At 46.0% G+C, this 20371-nt stretch overlaps 1 protein-coding gene across 1 annotated transcript in view; it reads right to left on the reverse strand.

The window, feature by feature from the left end:
* The window catches only part of LOC144151773 (protein qui-1), a 733079-nt gene that overhangs the window by 227514 nt on the left and 485194 nt on the right, over nucleotides 1-20371 (reverse strand). Inside the window, 1 exon segment of the mRNA XM_077682912.1 lies at nucleotides 18446-18636. Coding sequence (XP_077539038.1) covers nucleotides 18446-18636 — 191 coding nt within the window.

The following is a 20371-nucleotide window of genomic DNA, read 5'->3' on the forward strand; positions in this document are numbered from 1 at the left end:
GCGCGCCTCATCGCCTGCGTTCGTCGGCGCGTTAAACTCTACAATCAATGATCAATCAATCGAGAGCCCTACCTTATCTATTGTCGGTGAGATGTTTGAGTGGCGCCCCCTGGATCTGACGTCAGCTTAGGGACTCGCGCCGCTGTCGTCTGCTACACTCGCGCCGCTGTCGTCCGCTTGTGAGGGGCAGCAGTGCCTGTTCAAAAATTACTCGCTTTTGATGCGTATTAAAAAAAAAGGTATTTCCAGTAATACAGTTATTTTGCCAGATTCTGACACCTCTATTCAAGCTCTATCCCGCAAAAGTCTGCAACAGACGGGAAGAGAGAGACCAACTTTCTTCAGAGCATCGGTCACATGATCGTGTGTAATTTGTCCTTTCTAGCTTATTTGCCACGTTCAGTGCTCAGAGCTCCTCGACAAGCATTCCAAATGCGTAGGCATACCTGAATAATTTTTGAGATGCTCTTATGGAGACACAAGTCTAATGCTACACACCAGACAGTCCCTCCCTACACGCGCATCGCACAGTAGGAAATAAAAAGGCTGTCTTCTATTTCTTTCGTTGTTGTGGACTTGTATCAGATTAATGCTTTTTCTGTGCCCAAAGCATTAATTTTTCTGCACCGTCACAAACGTCTTATTAGGAGGTTTGGGGATATTTTGGAGGCTCACAAAGTTCGTGTGGATATTTCTTCGGGTTATAAGGCATATAGTACCGTCTTCAGAAATTGCCTTCGTTATGGCTGCGTACAAGAAGGCGCATATCCGAAGAGTGCGTTGTGTATTCACATGTAAATTCAATGAGGTTTGTGCTACGCCACAGCGAAACAGCACTGACAACGTTGTCTATAGTACTCTAAGGCGGCTTTTGTGCCATCAATTTCCATCGCAACCATCGTTATAGTAATGAACTGAATCTCAACACGAACAATTATGACATGATTACGGTGTTGAAGGGGTGATATACTGGCTAATGAACGCAATAAATAGCATACGTGCCTGTTTTCAGTATAACAAGAATCGAAACCCATGAATCGAAAGCAGCTCTTTATTATTTTCCAACCCCTTCAGGCGTAATGAACAAATCCTGGCCTACTCGTGATGACGTTCCATGAAATGAAGAAAATTACTCTCTCTTGTCCTGGACTGAGGAGCCCGCCCACAAACCAGCTCGATTTTACTGTTAACTAAAGTTTTCTTCCCCTCCGTCTCCTCCACCTCCTCCTGTTGATTGCAATTTTACTCTAACGAATATCTGAATATTGGGAAGATATGGCTATGGGAAATGTGCAAAAATATCTCTCCAGGTCTGAACAAACTTAGTGTTACTGAATTTTCACGTCACTTGTTTTGCCCAATAAGCCTCCACACTGGTTAGAAGCCAGATCAAAAACCAGCACGCGCCTATACAGACAGTAGGTTATTTGGAACTCAACCTACATTTTTTGCGCCCCATAGTGCATGTCGGCATACTTTCATGCCATGACACCGTAAAGTGATGTCATACAATACTTTCGAGCGTTCGGCAAGATCGCAAAAGCCGTTTTACCTTAAATACAATTACAGGGAATCGTAATGCCTTACGCCAAACCCGACAGCCCCGAAGGCCTGGAATTTGTTTTAGTCTTGCATTTTAGCTGTTGTCGGTTATTAGACTATGGCTGTTCCCTTTGTTGGAAAGATTGTTGAACAGAGTAGCTCACACCTAGTTCCGACTCTTCGCGCTCCGCACAGTACCGGCTTCGCAGGAATGGCGCGACACCAGCTATGTTTTTATTTTTTTGAGCGGTATCAAAAACTATATTTTAAATCACGCCTTGAGCTAGTGTATGCGATTTTACGTCTTTTATTGCGATAAAAAGTTCCGCATACGCAAAAATTGGTGCGGACAAGCATCAAAAGTCAACCGAGTGCAAAGAAACAGCAGGGAGAGCTGCGCAGAGACGTGTCACGCCTTCTCCTAAGCTTCCTTCAGGAGACGGAACTGGCGAACTCGTGGTGAAAGGACACTACCATTGGCTAATTAGGAGGAGCTTGGGCGGAGCAATTGCCAGCATATCCAGCCAGGCTAACCCCGCCTGATCCCACACAACCACCACCATCACCACCACCACCACCCGGTGAAGCAGACGACAAATGCGAGAATCCCTAAGCCGACGTCACGGAGACGCGCTCCGCAGCGCCGCCCGTGGTCGCGCTAACCGCCAATAAGTTTAAGTTTTTGATTGATTGTGGGGTTTAACGCGCCGACGCAACGCAGGCGATGAGGCGCGCCGTAGTGGAGGGCTCCGGATTAATTTTGACCACCTGGGGATCTTTATCGTGCGCCGAAATCTCGTACACACGGGCGTTTTTGCTTTTCGCCTCCATCAGAAAAGCGGCCGCCGCGGCCGGGAATCGAACCCGCGACCTCGTGCTCAGCAGCGCAACGCCTTAGCCACTGAGCCACCGCGGCGGGTAATAAGTTTAAGTCAGCGTCGTTTGGCATCAATGAAAGTTATGGCAAACTTCCGTGTCTTTCCTCCGATTACAATTTCGGTCCCTCTTATTCTACCCCTCTATCTCCCTCTTATTCATACACAGGAACTCTAGACCTGCCCGGATAGCGTTGTGCCCGTTTATTGCGCTCCCTCGATAATAATCTCCCATCATTTGGCGACATCCAGTAGCCATTTTAATTTTGGATGATAGTACCGCGTTTCTCAGCACAGTGGCTTCTCTAACCAAATCTGACGAGTCAATGGAGACGTTATTCTGTTCTGGGTAGAAGGCTGCAGTACCATTGTTAGTTTTGAAATTCTCACCATGGTATTCTAATTGAGCACCCCAGTTTGTGAGATTGCTTCTCTCTCCACCCCTTTTTTCCCTCTTCTTTTTTCTAATATTCATTGCTGACCACCTCGTGCTATCTGAGGCCGTGTACGCCCAGGTGTGCGTCATGTGCGTGCGTTCACCTGTCTTGTGTTGTCGACCTTTCTTTCTTGACCTGTATTGCACCGCACGCTTGACTGCAGCACTAAACAACTTTTTGGGTAAATAATTTGTTTCCTTGTTTTTTGTCTGGTGCCCTTTTATATGAATGTCCGCCCATTTCAACTCGAATCACCCTCTATGGCTGCCTTTATGTGGCCTCCTTTCCTCCCACCACCACAACCCAAGTATAATGCTCCCTCGTCTTTTCAACTATAATGCTACCTAATGTCTTTAATACGTGATTTGAATCAGTTTGAGCAGACGTGTATGGCCAGATGTGCGGCAACTTTTCGAGTTGATTGTGTTTTTTCTGTGTCTGTTTTTTCGCCCTCCTTGCGTCTCATTGTTAGCATATGTATTGCTTTTATATATGTAACCCTCTACCCGCGGCGGTGGCTCAATGGCTAAGGCGTTGCGCTGCTGAGCACAAGGTCGCGGGTTTCAATTCCCGGCCGCAGCGGCCGCTTTTCTGTTGGAGGCGAAAAGCAAAAACGCCAGTGTGTACGAATTTATCCGGAGCCCTCCAGTACGGCGCGCCTCATCGCCTACGTTGCGTCGGCGCGTTAAACCCCACAATCAATCAATATGTAACCATCTCTCATGTCTGCATCACGTGATCTGAAAAATAATTGTTTTTCTTTCGTTTTTCGCTTGCCTCCAACCATAACACACACACACACACACACACACACACACACATATATATATATATATATATATATATATATATATATATATATATATATATATATATATATATATATATATATATATATATATATATGTGTGTGTGTGTGTGTGTTATGGTTGGAGGCAAGCGAAAAACGAAAGAAAAACAATTATTTTTCAGATTCAGATTCAGATTTTTCAATCGAACCCGGCCGCCGCGGCCGCTTTTCTGATGGAGGCGAAAAGCAAAAACGCCCGTGTGTACGAGATTTCGGCGCACGTTAAAGATCCCCAGGTGGTCAAAATTAATCCGGAGCCCTCCACTACGGCGCGCCTCGTCGCCTGCGTTGCGTCGGCGCGTTAAACCCTGCAATCAATCATATCAATGTCGAGAGTGGTCGACCAGCGTTGAACCCTCTTAAGCTCCCTATGGCACCAAGACTGTCAGAACAGAAGCCCTCGCTATGCATGTAGCGAATCAGAATAGGAAATGAGGGGCTCGTTGAAATAAGACTGAAATAGGGGTTGGCAGTAAAGAAAACCTCGGAAAGCAAAGGGGAGGATGTGGTAGGTCATTGACCCAGATAAAAAATTTGGAAAGAAAGAAAGTGGAGAAAAAATGCCCGCCGGGTGGGATACGAACCCACGACCTTCAGAATACCGGTCTGGTGCGATGATATATATATATATATATATATATATACATATATATATATACATACATATATATATATATATATATATATATATATATATATATATATATATATATATATATATATATATATATATACATATATATATATATATATATATATATATATATATATATATATATATATATATATATATATATATATATATATTTATATATAGTTGAGAAAATGGTAGACGCACGTTAAAAAAAAACAGTGGTTTACTGACGTTTCGACTGGAGGACCAGTCTTCATCTTGAGTGATGAAGACTCAAGATGAAGACTGGTCCTCCAGTCGAAACGTCAGCAAACCACTGTTTTTGTTTTTAATCGTGCGTCTACCATTTTCTCAACCATTTCTACTGGCTCCTCGAGAAGTTTCTTGTACTGCTTATATATATATATAGATATATATATATATATATATATATATATATATATATATATATATATATATATATATATATATATATATATATATATATATATATATATATATATATATAGTAAGGAGATGAGGGACTCGTTGAGGAAATACAGAAACATAGGTCGGCAGTCTACAACGCCAAAGGAGGCATAGGGGTGTGGTTAGGCTCTATTTTTTTACTACGGTTAATGAAGTTAAGATTATTTTTTAACATAAGGAAGAAAGAAAGAAAGAAAAACACGCGCCCAGAGTGGGGACCGAACCCACGCCTTTCGATTAGATCTCGAATGCCTTACCAATTCGGCTATATATATATATATATATATATATATATAAATGAAATGGAAATGAATAGGAAATGAATAGGAAATGAGGGGCTCGTTGAAATAAGACAGAAATGAGGGTTGGCAGTCAAGAAAACCTCGGAAACAAAGGGGAGGATGTGGTAGGTAATTGAAACAGATAAAGAATTTGGAAAGAAATAAAGAAAGTGGTGAAAAAATGCCCACCGGGTGGGATCCGAACCCACGACCTCCAGAATACCGGTCTGGTGCGATAACCACTACGCTACCAGCGGGGCTATTTTTCCCCTCCACTTTCTGGGGTATTTATGTCAATGTAATTTTTTCCTGTGCTTGGGGGTGGTAGCCAGCGCCACTCCGACTTCTCGGGTGAATTAGGGGACCTTCTTTTTAACTACCGGGCGTGACTCGAGCGTCTACGACATGTCGAGAGTGGTCAACCAGCGTTGAACAATTAAGCTTGAACCCTCTTAAGCGTTGAACCACCCCCAAGCACAGGAAAAAATTACATTGACATAAATACCCCAGAAAGTGGAGGGGAAAAATAGCCCCGCTGGTAGCGTAGTGGTTATCGCACCAGACCGGTATTCTGGAGGTCGTGGGTCCGGATCCCACCCGGTGGGCATTTTTTCTCCACTTTCTTTCTTTCTTTCCAAATTCTTTATCCGTTTCAATTACCTACCACATCCTCCCCTTTGTTTCCGAGGTTTTCTTGACTGCCAACCCTTATTTCTATATATATATATATGAGCGGTTCGACCCTCCGTTGGTGATATGCACAGTTAATGCAATTCAGGCCTTTTTTTCGTTCACGTACCATCAACTTCGTACCCGCTCGCACACTTTCCACTCCAGACAAGTCAACACTATCACACTCTATGTAAAAACAGGGGAAATGAATGAGCACCAATGTAGCAATGGTCCTTTTCTGCTGGAAGCGCGAGCGTAGTGCAAGCTGACCAAACGAAATATCATTCTCGGCAGCTTGCAAGGGATTAAAATGACTTTGCCCTTGCCTAGCTGCGACTTTATTGGAGCAATCAGGCTGCAGGAGTGCTCCACTGCGCAACAGAGAAAGCCCATACCCGATGTGTGCAAACGTTTTGCATTTCATAATTTGTTTAAAAGGTCCTACACCTGCAAATTGTTAATGCTTGACAAGTGTGACCGCAGGAGCTGCTCAGTGGCTCAGCCGTTTCTGCTGACCACAAGTGGCCTCGATCTCCCTTCCCCACAGCCGTTTTTCTGAAGTAAATTGAAATCGAGAACGTCCGTGTACCGAGATTTTGATCCACGTTTAATATCACCAGCTGGTTAAAATAAATCTGCCGGCCTGCAACATAAGCTGCGCCTCGGAGCAGAGATATAGCACGGGGCATCAAATGCAGCAGTTTTTTTTTAAATGTGTTTACGCAGAAAACAGCAAAAAAGAAAAGGCGAATCACTTTGTTTTAACATATTACGCAAAAGGTAAGTAAAACCGAATAAGTAAAAAAAGCACCAGAATGTGGATATTGCCTATACGTTTCTTTACCTGCCTTTCACAACCAAACCTGTCATCAGTGCGAAGGAAGTGAGTTCCGTGGTCAGTTTTTGAGGACAGTACAGTGGACAAGTTCTGTTTTTTACAGATACAATTAACTACAGATATATCAGGGAAAACTGTTAAGGTGCGCAATTATTCCCTTGGCAAAAAACTGCAGCCCTCGACCTTGTCTTGGAAGCAGAAACTTTGAAGCAGGTTCCTTCTACTCCGGCATGACCAACGTTAGGTACGATCATGCACTGCCTGCTCTTTCACCAAGCACGCAGTTGCACGGCTCACGGCTTCCACAGAACAGAGACCATTTCGGCTACCTTGTAGCCCGTAAACGTGTGAAAGCATAGTAAAGGAAGCAAATCCAAAAAAACCCTGAAGAATCCAGTTGTCGTGCCAAGCCCAAGCCAGAAAATTAAAGCCGTTCAACTCAATGTGAAAGCTGTCGGAAGTGCAGAGCAGTGATTCGCCATAATGGGTTGTACCACCGTTATCCGCTTACTGCTACCACCCCCTCCAATTCAAGTTTCCCGCCTTCGCAGTGCTCGCGCGCCCCCTGCCTGAAACTGCGCCAGCGGGAGTTCTGTTCTTTTTGTGCTTGCTTTTCCTCCCGCATGTGCCGGCGTTGCACTCCCACTTTTTTCCTTTGCTATCGTAAAACCAACTCAACGAGCGTTCCTAACTAAATGAACGCGGGCGCTGCCGGGTCATTACGTATATTTTGTCTCAAATGTACCTTCAGCTTTCTTTGCGCTAAACAACGGGGAGATGTATGACAAGCACCATCGTTTCACAAATTCCGAACGCTTATGACTATATAAACCGCTTGGGTTTCGAAGCCTCTGGGGTACGCCGCGAACAACAGCGTTACCCCGGGAGGCCGCCTTTGTGCTCCATATACTTGGGTCGAGCGAGAGAGCTAGGACGACAAGGCGATACCCCCTCCCCCCCCCCCGTCCCCCCCCCCCCCGACGACATGGATTATCATCTGCAGTTTCCTCTCTAGTATACTTACTAAGAAACTCTATGCCTGTGCCTGTTCCACCAAACTCAGTGGTCGTGTCATCCTGTAGGATGCCCCAGGATGTAGACACGTTTAGGTGCGGAGTACCTTAGGACCGCACAATGTCCGTCCGCGTCCGCACGCATAGCATTTACAATCGCAAAAAATAACACAGGCACCGGCAGGATATCGAGCCTGTGTCTGGTAGAGCAGACAGAGTTAGTGTCGGTCGTCTTACCCATGGGGCTTCGACCGCGAGTTAGCACCCGAGAGTCAAACAGCTTACTCCCTCACCTGTAACGGTGCGGAGTACCCTAGGACCTCCCAACGTCCGTCCGCGTCCACCCGTGGGGACACCACCATCAAGCGAAAATAAAGCGAAATTGGATCTGAGCCGTGAGTTGCAGTTTCCTTTAGGGAATTATCAAGGTACTACTCACGGCTCAAATCGAATGATGGTGGGGGCGCAAATCGGATGTCACTTGGGGCGCAACTTGGATGTCATTTCGACTCTCCGTACTCCGCACCCTCGCCTTTATCCACGGAGTGGAGATGCTGCCCTTTTTTCCCCCACGGTATGCCACCTCAGGACAAACTGCATTGTCTTCTCTTCGCTCTTGGTGAGTTTTGTTTCTATATCGACTTAACTCTGCTCCAAATGTGCCGATACATATGGGAAGGAACGTCCATGAAGAATTTTCGGGATAACATTATTTCCTCAAATTTGACGCTTTCATCCCGCACGCTAAAATCAAAAACTGAACTGTCGATTCATATGTTTTGTAAACAGTCCCTCATAAATAACCCACCGTATCGCAGAAAAGTGTCATAATATCGGCTTAACCTTTCATCCTACCTGCAAAAAAAGCACCCACCTTGACTCTCGTGGATTTTTGTTTGTCGGAAAATTGAATGGTGAATAAAAAAATTATCTCATGTACGTTACAAGTTCACGGCTTCCCGCACTGTGCAGATGTGTTTCTCAGATGATTGTAAGTGCCAGGCAATTTTTTAAGCACGTATAAAAAGTTCCTTTTTTTGTCAAGTTTGTTCTCAGCGTGAGACCAGTCTTTTCTGAGCGGCGTCACCATCCGTCATTCGACACGCCCACGCGCGAAACGCGTACAAGTAATAAATAATACCGCAAAAGCGTTTTATACAGACATCGAAGTAACGAGATGCGCTTGAGATCAGGAGAAAAATCAACCCGAAATAAGAAATACAAGCAGAAGTTACGATACTTAGCTGTTCCTTCACAGGCGTCTCTCCCTTCATGTTTAATCTTTTCGGTCTTGCCTTACTTGCTCGCGTTGGTTGCTGAAGTTTACTTTTCAAAAGACGGCCAGCGCAGGCTTTTAGCGCTAGGCTCCCAATCGATTGATGCTCGCCCCAAAATGTAAACAGATCTCGGGTGGCAAGGCGACCACATTTTCTTGCGTGCCAGTGGGGAATACGAGTGAAAGAGGAGACCCTCCCCCCCTTCTCCCCCCCGCCCCTGCCAAAGAAAAAAACAAATGCGAAAACAGTAAACAAAGAAGAGCAGAACCGGGAGACGCGCAGAGAAGACAGGCAACCCGATGGAGCTGCTTCCAGGTACCTGGAGAATTTAAATGCGTCAGTTTACTGGTTAAACACGAAGTTTGAAAGTAAGCAAACAGGGGCTGCAAGGATATGAAGTGAGCAAAGGCCTGTGGGAGACAGCATCTGCCAGGCCACGAGGGACGCGACGGCCATCCCGATAATGAAATTCCACTAATGTAATTAGCCTCTGAGCAATGAACGCTTCGGAAACTAACGACTGCCGTAATAGGAGAAACAGTGGTGGGAACAGAGGCGACGCGTTCTAGGACGGACAGCTAATGCTTCTCACAGCAACAAATAAGCGCAGTTCTCGCGTCGCAATTAGTTTTATTTCGCTCTTCTTGAAGGAATAGAACTAACAATGAAACGAATAGCAACCACCAACTAAAAAAAACAGCTCTTTTCGCAATTTCACCTTGTTACTTAAAAGAAAAAAAAAAACAGGCAAACTCCACATTTTCGTGTTGCAAAAGAAGGTAACTATTGGTTACCTTGAAGTAGGGAAAAACATGAAAATAAAAGCGGCACGAACAGAAGGGAGAGAGCAAAATTGTGGTTTGTGGAGCGTGTGCAGCTGATGCCTTTCTCGGAAGAAAATATTGGAGGTACAACACTTCTTCAGAATAATTACTCTTAATTTATTCGCGTGTGTTATAAATTTCGCGGGTTAATCACGCTGTAGGAGCGTCTGTGTTACACGCATGTAGCGAGAAATCACATATATGCAAATATTAAAAGCCCTAATGGAAACACATAACAGCATCACGCCATCTTTCATGAAGTCACCGGACGGTGGTGTACGAAAAACTTGTCTGTCTGCAGCACTCCGTGGTCTGTACTACAGTACCTAATCAACCCTGAGGGATTTTACCGAAACCCGCTTCATAACTTCTTCCGCGAAGAACCAGTCATCGTACGCCATGCGCAGGCAGGCGTGTTAAAAACTCCGTTCTTACACCAAAAATTATATCAAAACCAACCTAATCAAGGAAACTGCATCACATGTGGCACATGAGCGACAGCTGAACGCATCATCTGTACGTGGCAAATTCACCGGAATCTTCGAGAACTAAGTCTGCTTTCTCTGGGGTTACTCAGGCCTCAGCAGTACGGGGAATGGGTGAACCGCTTTGGGACCACAATTAAACTTTGCGAAAAATAAAAACAACTCGTCGCCTATTTTCGGGGAAAAGGTTGTGGGCGTTGCTGGGCTGATTCTTATGTAATTAGAGTCATATTTTCTTACCTATAAAACATTTTAGAGCCATTTACTATGCATGTGACATGAAGGACAGCACAGGCTAAGGCATTTTCTATATGATTGTTACGACACATATATTTGTATACAGGAGAATACTCGGTTTATAGCACGGTGAGAATCATTAGGGAGTTACAGCAGAGCGGGGAACCGTCCCGCTACGGCGCCTGGTACACGGTCGGCTCAACCAGGCATGCGACAATCGGTTAGCCTCATTTTCGCGCGCGCAGTTGCGTTGGTCGAGTACTGGTTACCGTACCGGTATCGGTTCTCCGCTCGCTCTCGATTACATGGTCAATGTAGTACAGCATATTATAGTATAATACAGTGTAGTATAGTACAGTATAGTATAGTATCGTATAGTACTGTATAGTATAGTAACATGTATTTCAGAAAAAAAGTTGGGTATATTGTACAAGATTTTATTCTTATTGTTGAAAATGTAGGATGTTATTTTTTTTCTTTATATGCCTGCTTGTTATTGCTAAGCAAGCACGCTTGATTGAAACATGCCCTCTGTTGTGAACTGAAAAGGGTCAGGAGCCCCTGTCAAGCACTGAATGCCTTTAGCTTCTGCCACTACAGCAGGAATTCTAACGCTGCCAGCCGAAAAATAGTGTTTACTTACTATAGTATAGTATGATATAGTATACGATGGTGCAGTAGAAATCTTGCGTCTGTTTTCATTTCCCCCTGATCTGCTGTTTTGGCTACTCCGCTCCACGCTTCTCTACGTAAATTCTCGTTGTTCAGGCGGGATGCCGAACTTCTGCATTTATCCCATGTCAAGTACGAGCGGTGGATTGACGCTTTTTTGTGTACTCTACTTTATCCTACTCTACTCTAGTATACTACTATACTATACTATAGTAACTATACTATGCTATACTATACTATCCTATACTATACTATACTATACTACACTATAATTAATTGATTGATTGTGGGGTTTAACGCGCCGCCGTTACACAGGCGGTGAGGCGCGCCGTATAGGAGGGCTCCGGACTTATTTTGACCACCTGGGGATCTTTAACGTGCGCCGAAACCTCGAACACGCGGACGTTTTCGCTTTTCGCCTCCATCATAAATACTACACTTTACTATACTATACTATACTATACTATACTATACTATACTATACTATACTATACTATACTATGCTATGCTATGCTATGCTATACTACACTATACAGTCGAGCCCGCTTATAACGAACTTGAGTGTCACGCGGCCTCCATTCGTTATATCCCGAAGTTCGTAGTAAATAGACCATAGAACAAGTCCGTAATGGCTGTTTGTTTCGGCAGTGCAGACTTGATTAGGGCGGTCTCCAGTTTATTTAGAGCAGCCTTGGATCTTCGCCGAGGCCCTTGGCGTAAACAAGTTGTTTAAGGTCCTCTGTGTAGCCTATGGAAACAGGCGCGCTTATAGGCGCAGGCTCAGAAGTTTCGTCGTCGTTCGCGTCTGATTCCTCCGCATCGCTTCATTAACGAGTAACATTAACCATTCCTCCGCACTTCATTAACGATACCCTCGTCCGTGCACGGTTCGGCAGTGTCAGCCTCTTCATCGGCACAAACAGAATCGCCCCAGGCGAGGTCATGGCCACCATGTAGGAGTCGATGACTCGCTGCCACAAATCGCCGCCAGGCTGGCCATCGCAAGCATTAGGCTCGGCTTCAGGTTGTGTGTCGACGAAGCCGGCCTTGCGGAAACAATTCCGCACGCAAGTCGCGATCACCTCTGACCAGGCAGCCTTCATTATCTCTACAGCTGAATACAGTGAACCTCGAAGCGGCAAGTTGGCTGCCGGGCGGTCAACAGCTATGACCAAATGTTCCACAACGCGGGGCCTATACGATGCCTTAAGGGCACGTATTATTCCCAAATAAAGCAACTGCACTTTCGAAGTGGTATTGGGTGGCAGGAAAAGCAGGGTCACTGTCGTCAGGGAAGTTTGCACGTGGTGCGCAGAGCAGTTATCCATCCCGCGCAGCAGGCGTCTGCCTTGCCTCTGAATGTCACGGTCGAACTCGCTCAGCCAATCCGCGAATAAATCGCGCATCATCCAAGCCTTACCGTTGTTCCTGTGGCGCCGGGGCCCATAGCTCCTAAAGCAACGCGGCTTTTTCGACTTTCGGATGACGACGGGCACGCGGCAGTCGCTGCCATCTATGTTAGTGCACAGAAGAGCTGTGACGCGCACTTGGCTATGCTTCCCGCCAGTGCATGTGTCGCCTATCATAGCGTGCGTTTTATCCGGCAACATCTGTAAAATACACAGTTCCATCTGCGTTGTAGACGCCGCGCTCCGCACAGCTTGAAATAACTTCTCTGTTTTTTACAAGTCACGCTGCAACATCTTGCTCACTTGGGGATGCCGTGTCGCCGACAATCCACTTAAAAACAATGCTGTGCCGCACCTTGAAGCGATGTAGCCAGCCATTTCCTGGGCAGAAATCGGGAAAATCCCCATTTGCCCGTTTTGCCAGCGAGGAAGTTAGGGAAAGCGACCTGCGCCGGCAGAGCTGGACAGAGGCCGTTATTTCAACCCACATCGCGGCGCCTGTCGTTCGCTGTAACCGATCGGCAGAGCTCGAAGACGTTCGTTGTACGTGGGATTTTATGCTATTGAAATAATGTATATTTTGACGGTCACGAATGTTTTGTTCGTTATAAGCGAAAGTTCGTTTTAAGCGGGGCCGTTATGTGTGGGCTCGACTGTACTATACGATACTATACTATACTATACTATTCTATACTATACTCCATTGACCACATAATAGTGAGTTATAGTAGAACGCCGCGGGATATCTGACGCACCCGCGAGAAGCCCTGCTTATGCTAGTGAGCAGAGCCAAGAAGGGAGCGGCCATATGCTTTACTTGACCAACCCTCAGCGATAACAGTATACATATACATAAGTGCCCTAAGAGCTTTCTGCACAGCAACACAATATTTCCGGCTCAAGTCAGAAATTTTGAAGTCGCGAACCCCCAGCCGACGCTATGATACCAGCTTGTTAGCCATTTAGAATTTCACGCCTCCGACCCTCCCGCAATGCTGCAGACTTCAGACCCAGAGTACTGTACAAGTTCTTTCCCAGTTCAAGGCACGCGTTGCTCTTGGTCAGCGGATAGCGCACCCGTTTGAGAAACTAGCAGCGCATTGGCGTACGATGAAATTGAAAGCCAGAGCTGTTAAGAGCTGCTTCGTCGGCGCAATCTTCTGTCTTGACAACAAAAAAATCACGTGATCTGAGGCGTCATCACAGCTGACCAGGCAACGTGCGCTAGTCGCTCATTTTGTGTCGACGTGTTGTATTCTTGTCCACTGCGGGCTCCGTGAAACATGCGTTCGTTGACGTGACGGATAATTTCCGCTCCATGGGGCGAGGTGTGTTTCAAAATATACTTCCTGCCATATCCTCGTCGTCATCGTCATAATCATAATCATCATCATCACCACAAATGTCATCAAACCAGCCTGCTGAATCCCACTTCAGAACGAAGGCCTCTCCTCTCGACATCAGCAACTTTTGCGTGCTTCACTCGAATTCATCACTTGTCCTCGGGTGCTCCTCACCTTCCCAACGTGGTTCTGTCTGGCGCCACTTCAGATATCACTCGTCTGCACCTGCGCCCCTTTTGTTATCCCTACTGTAGGCCGCGTGATCCACGTGTTTCCCCTCCTGCGGATCGCATGTATGGCGCGATTCCGACTGTTAACCCAGATCATCATGGATGAAGGGTTGGACGAAAAAGAAAGTTCTAACAAAAACACGTCACAATGCACTTCCGCCATCATCAAGACCCACCATTCTCTAACGCGGGTATGGCCCACTCTTCAATACTCGTCTGAGGCAGTGGTGGATCACCACGGTTTCGGAGCAAACAGCGGATGAACGAACACCGCGGAAGTGGGAACAAGAGGAACGGAACGGCGAATCGAACCAGTAGACACGCCATTGTGTGCCCTAAAGAGAGGAATCACGATTCCCTTCTTCATGACGGACAGCAATGTGTCATGCAGTAGATTAAGTATCATAATCATGATACCTATGCACAATGGAGTGGCATCCGTGCCGTAGTCGTGAGCAGCAGACATGGTCTGTGCCTGCGCGTTTTATACGTGTGCGTGCGAGCGCGCCTTCGGTTCTGTTCCGTTTCTTATGCGTTCCGTTCCACTTCCACGGGATCTGGAAATGCTCATGGAGTGATGGGCCGCAGTCCCCTATGAACCAGGCCTAAGTCACGGCCCTCACATCCCAGCAGCTGTAGAGCACCGGGTAAAGTGGGAATACAAATCAAGCTGAGAGTGTGCTATAAATCTAGTAATATAGTATATCATAGAAATCATGGTTGCATTGGTCCAGTAACGAGAAATCGTTTGGTACGCAACTTGTTCGTCGCCTCGCGAACTTTGGCACGATTCACCAGGGAGGACACATGTGTTCGTAGTAAGAGATCTGCTGTTTCGTAAAAAGGCCAACAAAGGAAGCAGTTGTCAAGAATTGAGATATTTTGCAGTCTCCATGCGACGGCCGCAAAACACGCTGACTACACATGTATAAAGTATGTGAAGGGCAAACCTTATACTTACGTCATTCAGTATTTCGCAAGTCTTCAACAACAAACAAATACCGAGGACGGCATGAAGCAGCAAAAGAAGTTCCTTTAGAGAGCCTTTTCAAACGCTGCAATCAGTCCAATTCTGTTTTTGGCAGATGTTTCCAGCAGACAGATGCACTACGTTACGTTCTTTTCCGGCAAAGTCAGAGTTTCCCGAGTCTCAGTTTGACCTTGGTAAGGCTTTTAAGGAGTGGCACCTCGTCACCAGCATTTCACGGTTCCACTAACAATGTCACAAGCACCCTTAACGAAGGAGGCTGCAAAAAAAGATCTGTTCACTTCAAAGAATGTAGTCCTTGTCAAGGTGACCGAGATTCACGGGGTTCTTTTTGTTTTGTTTTTTTGTTTGACTTCATCGCCCCAAAAAAATCACGTCAGAAAAATAATTATTGTTTTAATGCGAAAGCCTTAATGCCTACTGTGCCAACAACCACACACACAAAAAAAATCCGTCCGGCATGGCCTTGGCATTTGGGGCACAAAAACAGCTACTTGAGCAGCGTAACGTTGCTTGCACATGACGTTACCACCACGCTGTCTGACGCACTGCTCTTAGCATCTCAGCGCTGGTCGAGATTAGAGATAAGTTCGCAGACTTTCATGGCGCACGCGTGTAACACCATGGTACAATAACGGTAGTGCATGCTATGAGGTTCGCAGTAAAAGAACGCCACAAGTCAAGGACCGCGCTGCTAGTAAACGCAGAGTCACGGAAAAATCTGAGTTGCAGCTGTGGCTGTGAGTGATGCAGTGTTCGGCGGCGTATCACGCACGCGCTACGCTGATCTGGTACAGCGGCGCAACAGCCACGATCACTCGCAGCGCAAAGCGCCAAAGAAGTTCTCAGCGGCGTTCAAATGGACATTGATGCTTTCACATTCACAACCTATAAGTGCTTAGGTAGTAGTAGTAGTATTAATAAACTTACGACTTGCATTTTGTCCTGCCCGCCCCCCGTGTTTATGTCTCCTCGGATATTCAAATTGTTACGATAAATTTTGCAATTAGTATCTTTTTTTACCTTTCAAATGCTGTCATGGCAACACTGCTGTGTTCTAGCCTGTCAAGAATAATAAAGGATTTCACCGACACCTCTAGGCTGCTGTCCCAGGAAAAATAGTGGAATATATGGCCAAGTATATAGATTGAGAAGTATCTTAAACAGTAGATGCGTATTTCTTTTGGGGCCCTATGAGCGTAATTTGGTGGCATTTGTTTCTTGTTTAGTTCCCACAAGCACATTGCTTTGTGCGCTTTAGAGTACTTGACCTAATGTTGGTTATTTCCAAATGCCCTCCTACCATGTACTCCCCTTCGTCTACCCGCAAATTTGATCAGACTTTCCAGATTTCAAATCGGTGATGACCCGTTCATGGAGTGACTATTCGTAATAGGGCATTTCGTCAAAGGGCAATTCGTCCCAGACCAATCGGCCACGTAGGGCAGTTCGTCATAAGGCTATTCGTCACAACAAAACCTTTTTATCAACATTAAAGCGCAACAGACTATTCGACAAAGGGTTTCGAACTTGTATGTGTAAAAAATAAAAGTTCAGACGCCTCCTACCACTGCAAGGGAGGCTGCGTGTTGCCCGAGCCAATCTTAACACTCAAGGCTAAAAATTAGTGGTTCAATGAGCCTGCAGCTTCCAGAACAAACTTTCAATGTTAACCGAGATAAAGTTCACGAGCCAAATGTATAAATTAACTGCTATAAGCGTTCCTTGTCGTAGTCGCTATGGAAGTCATCAGTACTAAAAGAGGCGGGGAAATGCTGGTTCGTGAAGTATTTTTATATACTGTGAACCGAATGACTGGTTAAAGCACCTACTGGATATTTTGAAGAAGAGGGACCCGCAATGTTATGGTCGTGACCCACGTCTCTAATCTGCGCATTGTTAAAATATCACACATAACAACAGCCATGGTCCAGACCCAACCGAGGTTAGGTGTCTCAATATCCGTTCAGAAATGAAGGCCAGTGCAGGTGGGAGTGCATGAATATTCATTTCATTTATTTTAACCTCAAGGCCACAGGATTTACAGAGGGGAGCGGGGTAAATTTATACAAATAATACATCAAAAGCAGCATGGTTGATGTGCCGGGTGGTTAGATGGTGCCGCAAAAAACGTTGGTGTTTTGGCATGAGATCACTACAGCTAAATGTGTGCAGAAGAAACACCGTGGTACTCCATTCGCCGAGGATCGTCTGTGGACGTCAACATGTTGACGCCTTCGACGCTTGTGCATTCTTTGAGTTTTTGCGGAGCACAATTACGCTCCAATAAACTTTCTTCATTGAGGAACCTTGCGTCGCCCTAGACTGCGTGGCAATATACTCAATAACAGCAAGATACCTCTTCATTTTGGATAACAGGAAGAGTGCCTCATGAGGTATTTGCGTCGGAGCATGACGAATGTCATTTGCATCACTTTTCGCGTTCAATAAAACTTACAACGCGTTCACTGTGAGAAGGTGGGATGTTTTAGCCTTTCATTATAGATTGCTTGCTTCTTCAATAAAATTGTTTTGTTAGTCTGCACTGCGCCCGTGTTGCGTCTTTGCTTCTGGCTGTCGCTTCCCCCAGCAGTAGAATCAACCAGTACCAGCTTGCCCAGTTCACACTTTTTTGAACACATTCGTCGAAGCGACGTATCGTCATTTCTACAAAGTGCTCTATTACGAATTGTCCTATGCGACGAGTCACCCTACTACGGGTTGCCCTATTACGACTTGACTCTCGACGAATAGTTCTACAGCCGTGTCAAATGTATCGCTCGGGTTTAGTGGACAATCAACACCACCAATTGTTGAATGTGAGTTTACTTCGTCTTTGGTGTTCAGAACAGGCGTGTTTTGGAGTGCAGCCCTTCAATGTTGGTTACCGAGAACTTGATCACTTGTAAACGGGCAACTTTGTTGCTGTAACGGGACGCTGGCGCATTAGATGCAGTGGGCATGCTCGCGGAAAAGAACTGCGTTCTACCCTTCCGAAAGTCCAAACAGCTCCGACGACGCCTACCGGCGACAGATGACGTGTGGTAACGTGTCAACTAGCTGACAAAATACGTCCCAACAGATGGCGTGCGAGCAAGTGAGATTGTGAGAAACGAATAAGACGTGCAGGTAACCAGATGATGATGATAACAAGGACACGTTCGGCACTTGGACAAATACTTTCACGTTTGCTACATCATAAGTAAACTTAAGTGGCCGCGCAAATTGTTAGGTTCAAGCGAAATTTACGGAAATAAACTCGACCTACGTTTTTCAGCGCTTATTTCATTTGCGTAAAACTTGGTGCTACTTTGTTTTCTACCCTAGGTGACAGCAGTGCCAGCAGCAGCAAGAAAGAACCGGAACTCACGATGAGGAAGCATCCCAGGGAGCGCGCGTGGCAGTCCTCGAGCTCTCGCAGTGTGGCGGCAGCGGGTCGCAGCCGTGGGTCCTGACCCTGTTGTAGGTCTAGCAGTTCCACGTCCACACCTAGCGAGGCGCAGTGCCGCTGCAGCTCTGGCAGCACGTTCTCTTGCACCACACGCCGTTCTTGCTCGAAGTCTGCGCACCGAGAGCAGAGAAAGATAGAGACTTCGACTTTCAAACTGATGCTGCTAGGGCAAAATTCGGGGAGGGGAGAGAAGAGTAGTTCCTTTACTGACACTAGCTACGCCGGAGCAGCCAGTACGGCGTCATATGCATTGACCTCGCCATACCGAACGGGCAAATCAGTATAGCCAGCGTAGCCAGTTCACGCTGAAAAATATTCGAGGTGCATGATCTAACAAACGCGCGAAGAAAATTTCCGGATTTGGCATTGCTCGCGTCGAGCAATGCTGCTGACCGCTCCTGACCACAGGCTCGTTGTCAGGAGCGGTCCCGCACTTCGCCCCAGTTAGGTACACAGCCATCGCTGCTTGAATGAACCCAGCGTGCTCAACAGCCATAAAACGTGGCCAATAAGCAAGCGCAGTTGGTTCCGCTAGTAGAGCGTCCCATAAATGTAACTCGCTTGCAGGTGCATGTTAAATAGAAGTTAGCCACTGAGCCAACTGAGGAATTTCAGGAGCAAAGGCATGTCTAGTAAAACACTCTGTAAGAGTTGTCTTGATGACCTTGTTTGCAAGGGCATGCTAAACAGATTGTATTTTCGCTGCACAGACTGTGGTTTAACATCGACATGCTGTTACTGCAAGGGGGCCTATTCCAAAATTAAGCACAGGGCACCACAGAAAAAGGCACGAGGTATGACAGAGACGAAGAAACGGACACACAGGGCGAGCGTTGACCTACGATGCACAGCACTCATACACAGCGCTCATTAGGGTGCCTTGATGCTCGCGCGCTCCGCTGAGGGTGGGGACAGCCGCGTCGTCTGCTACGGCATCCGCCATTACGCCTCCCGCCGCAGCTGGGTAGCATGCGAAGCGCGCGATCATTTGCGGTGCACGATACGTTTAGGTACAAGCGCACGTTCGCAAGCTTTTCTATTTTGCGAAGCTTAGCCGGCACTTAGTGCTGTTGTTGCCTAAATGCTTATCAAAGGAACGAAGTATGCCTTGTAACCTAATGGCCTGTGCCTGTGTTAGGCGTCAGTGGTTGACGTAGACTTCGATATATTAAAAATGAATCATCTTCCTTAGGCGGGAAACAACAGACGTTCGATAAGTCTAAACCTTTACCTACTTTATTTGAAAAACGTTGTTCCAAACACGCTACCCATCGTTTAAAGCACTCATATACATGCTGCCAGCAGCCGTACATGTACCTCAGCTTAACAATTTCAGTATTGTGGAGGTAGCTAGTGTTTACAAACAATATTTACGAACAATTTATTAATTTTCTAAAAATGGCATCATTGCATTGCACTCAGAAGAAGCGCCCCCCGCTCCCCCCCTTCAAGGAATAAGGATCCGAGCGGCAGTACTGTGTAAATATGCTGGTAAGATGAAATGTGAACTACTTTATTAGTATTCGCGGAAATGATTCAAATATTTAAATTTTTTGTGGTATATAAACACCTGTTTTTTCCTTATAATTATCTGACATTGATACCCATCTCCCGCCTCACCATTTACAGAAGATACTTTACGGGCATACCTGAACACATCACATCCATAGTGTCGCTCTACTTTTAGGAAACAAATCCCGAAAATTCCAGTGAACATGTGATTTATTCGTGTACACAAATGCTGCGCCTTCAGGAGAAATTTCTTTAATAAAATCCTGCATGGAGAACTTGCTGAGGACTGTCGCTGACTGCCATGACTGCATTCGGTTTCAGCCTTTCCCAACC

This window comes from Haemaphysalis longicornis, unplaced genomic scaffold, assembly GCF_048455015.1.
Source record: "Haemaphysalis longicornis isolate Haplotype H1 unplaced genomic scaffold, Haemaphysalis longicornis Haplotype H1 scaffold_1, whole genome shotgun sequence".
Taxonomy (NCBI): Eukaryota; Metazoa; Arthropoda; class Arachnida; order Ixodida; family Ixodidae; genus Haemaphysalis; species Haemaphysalis longicornis.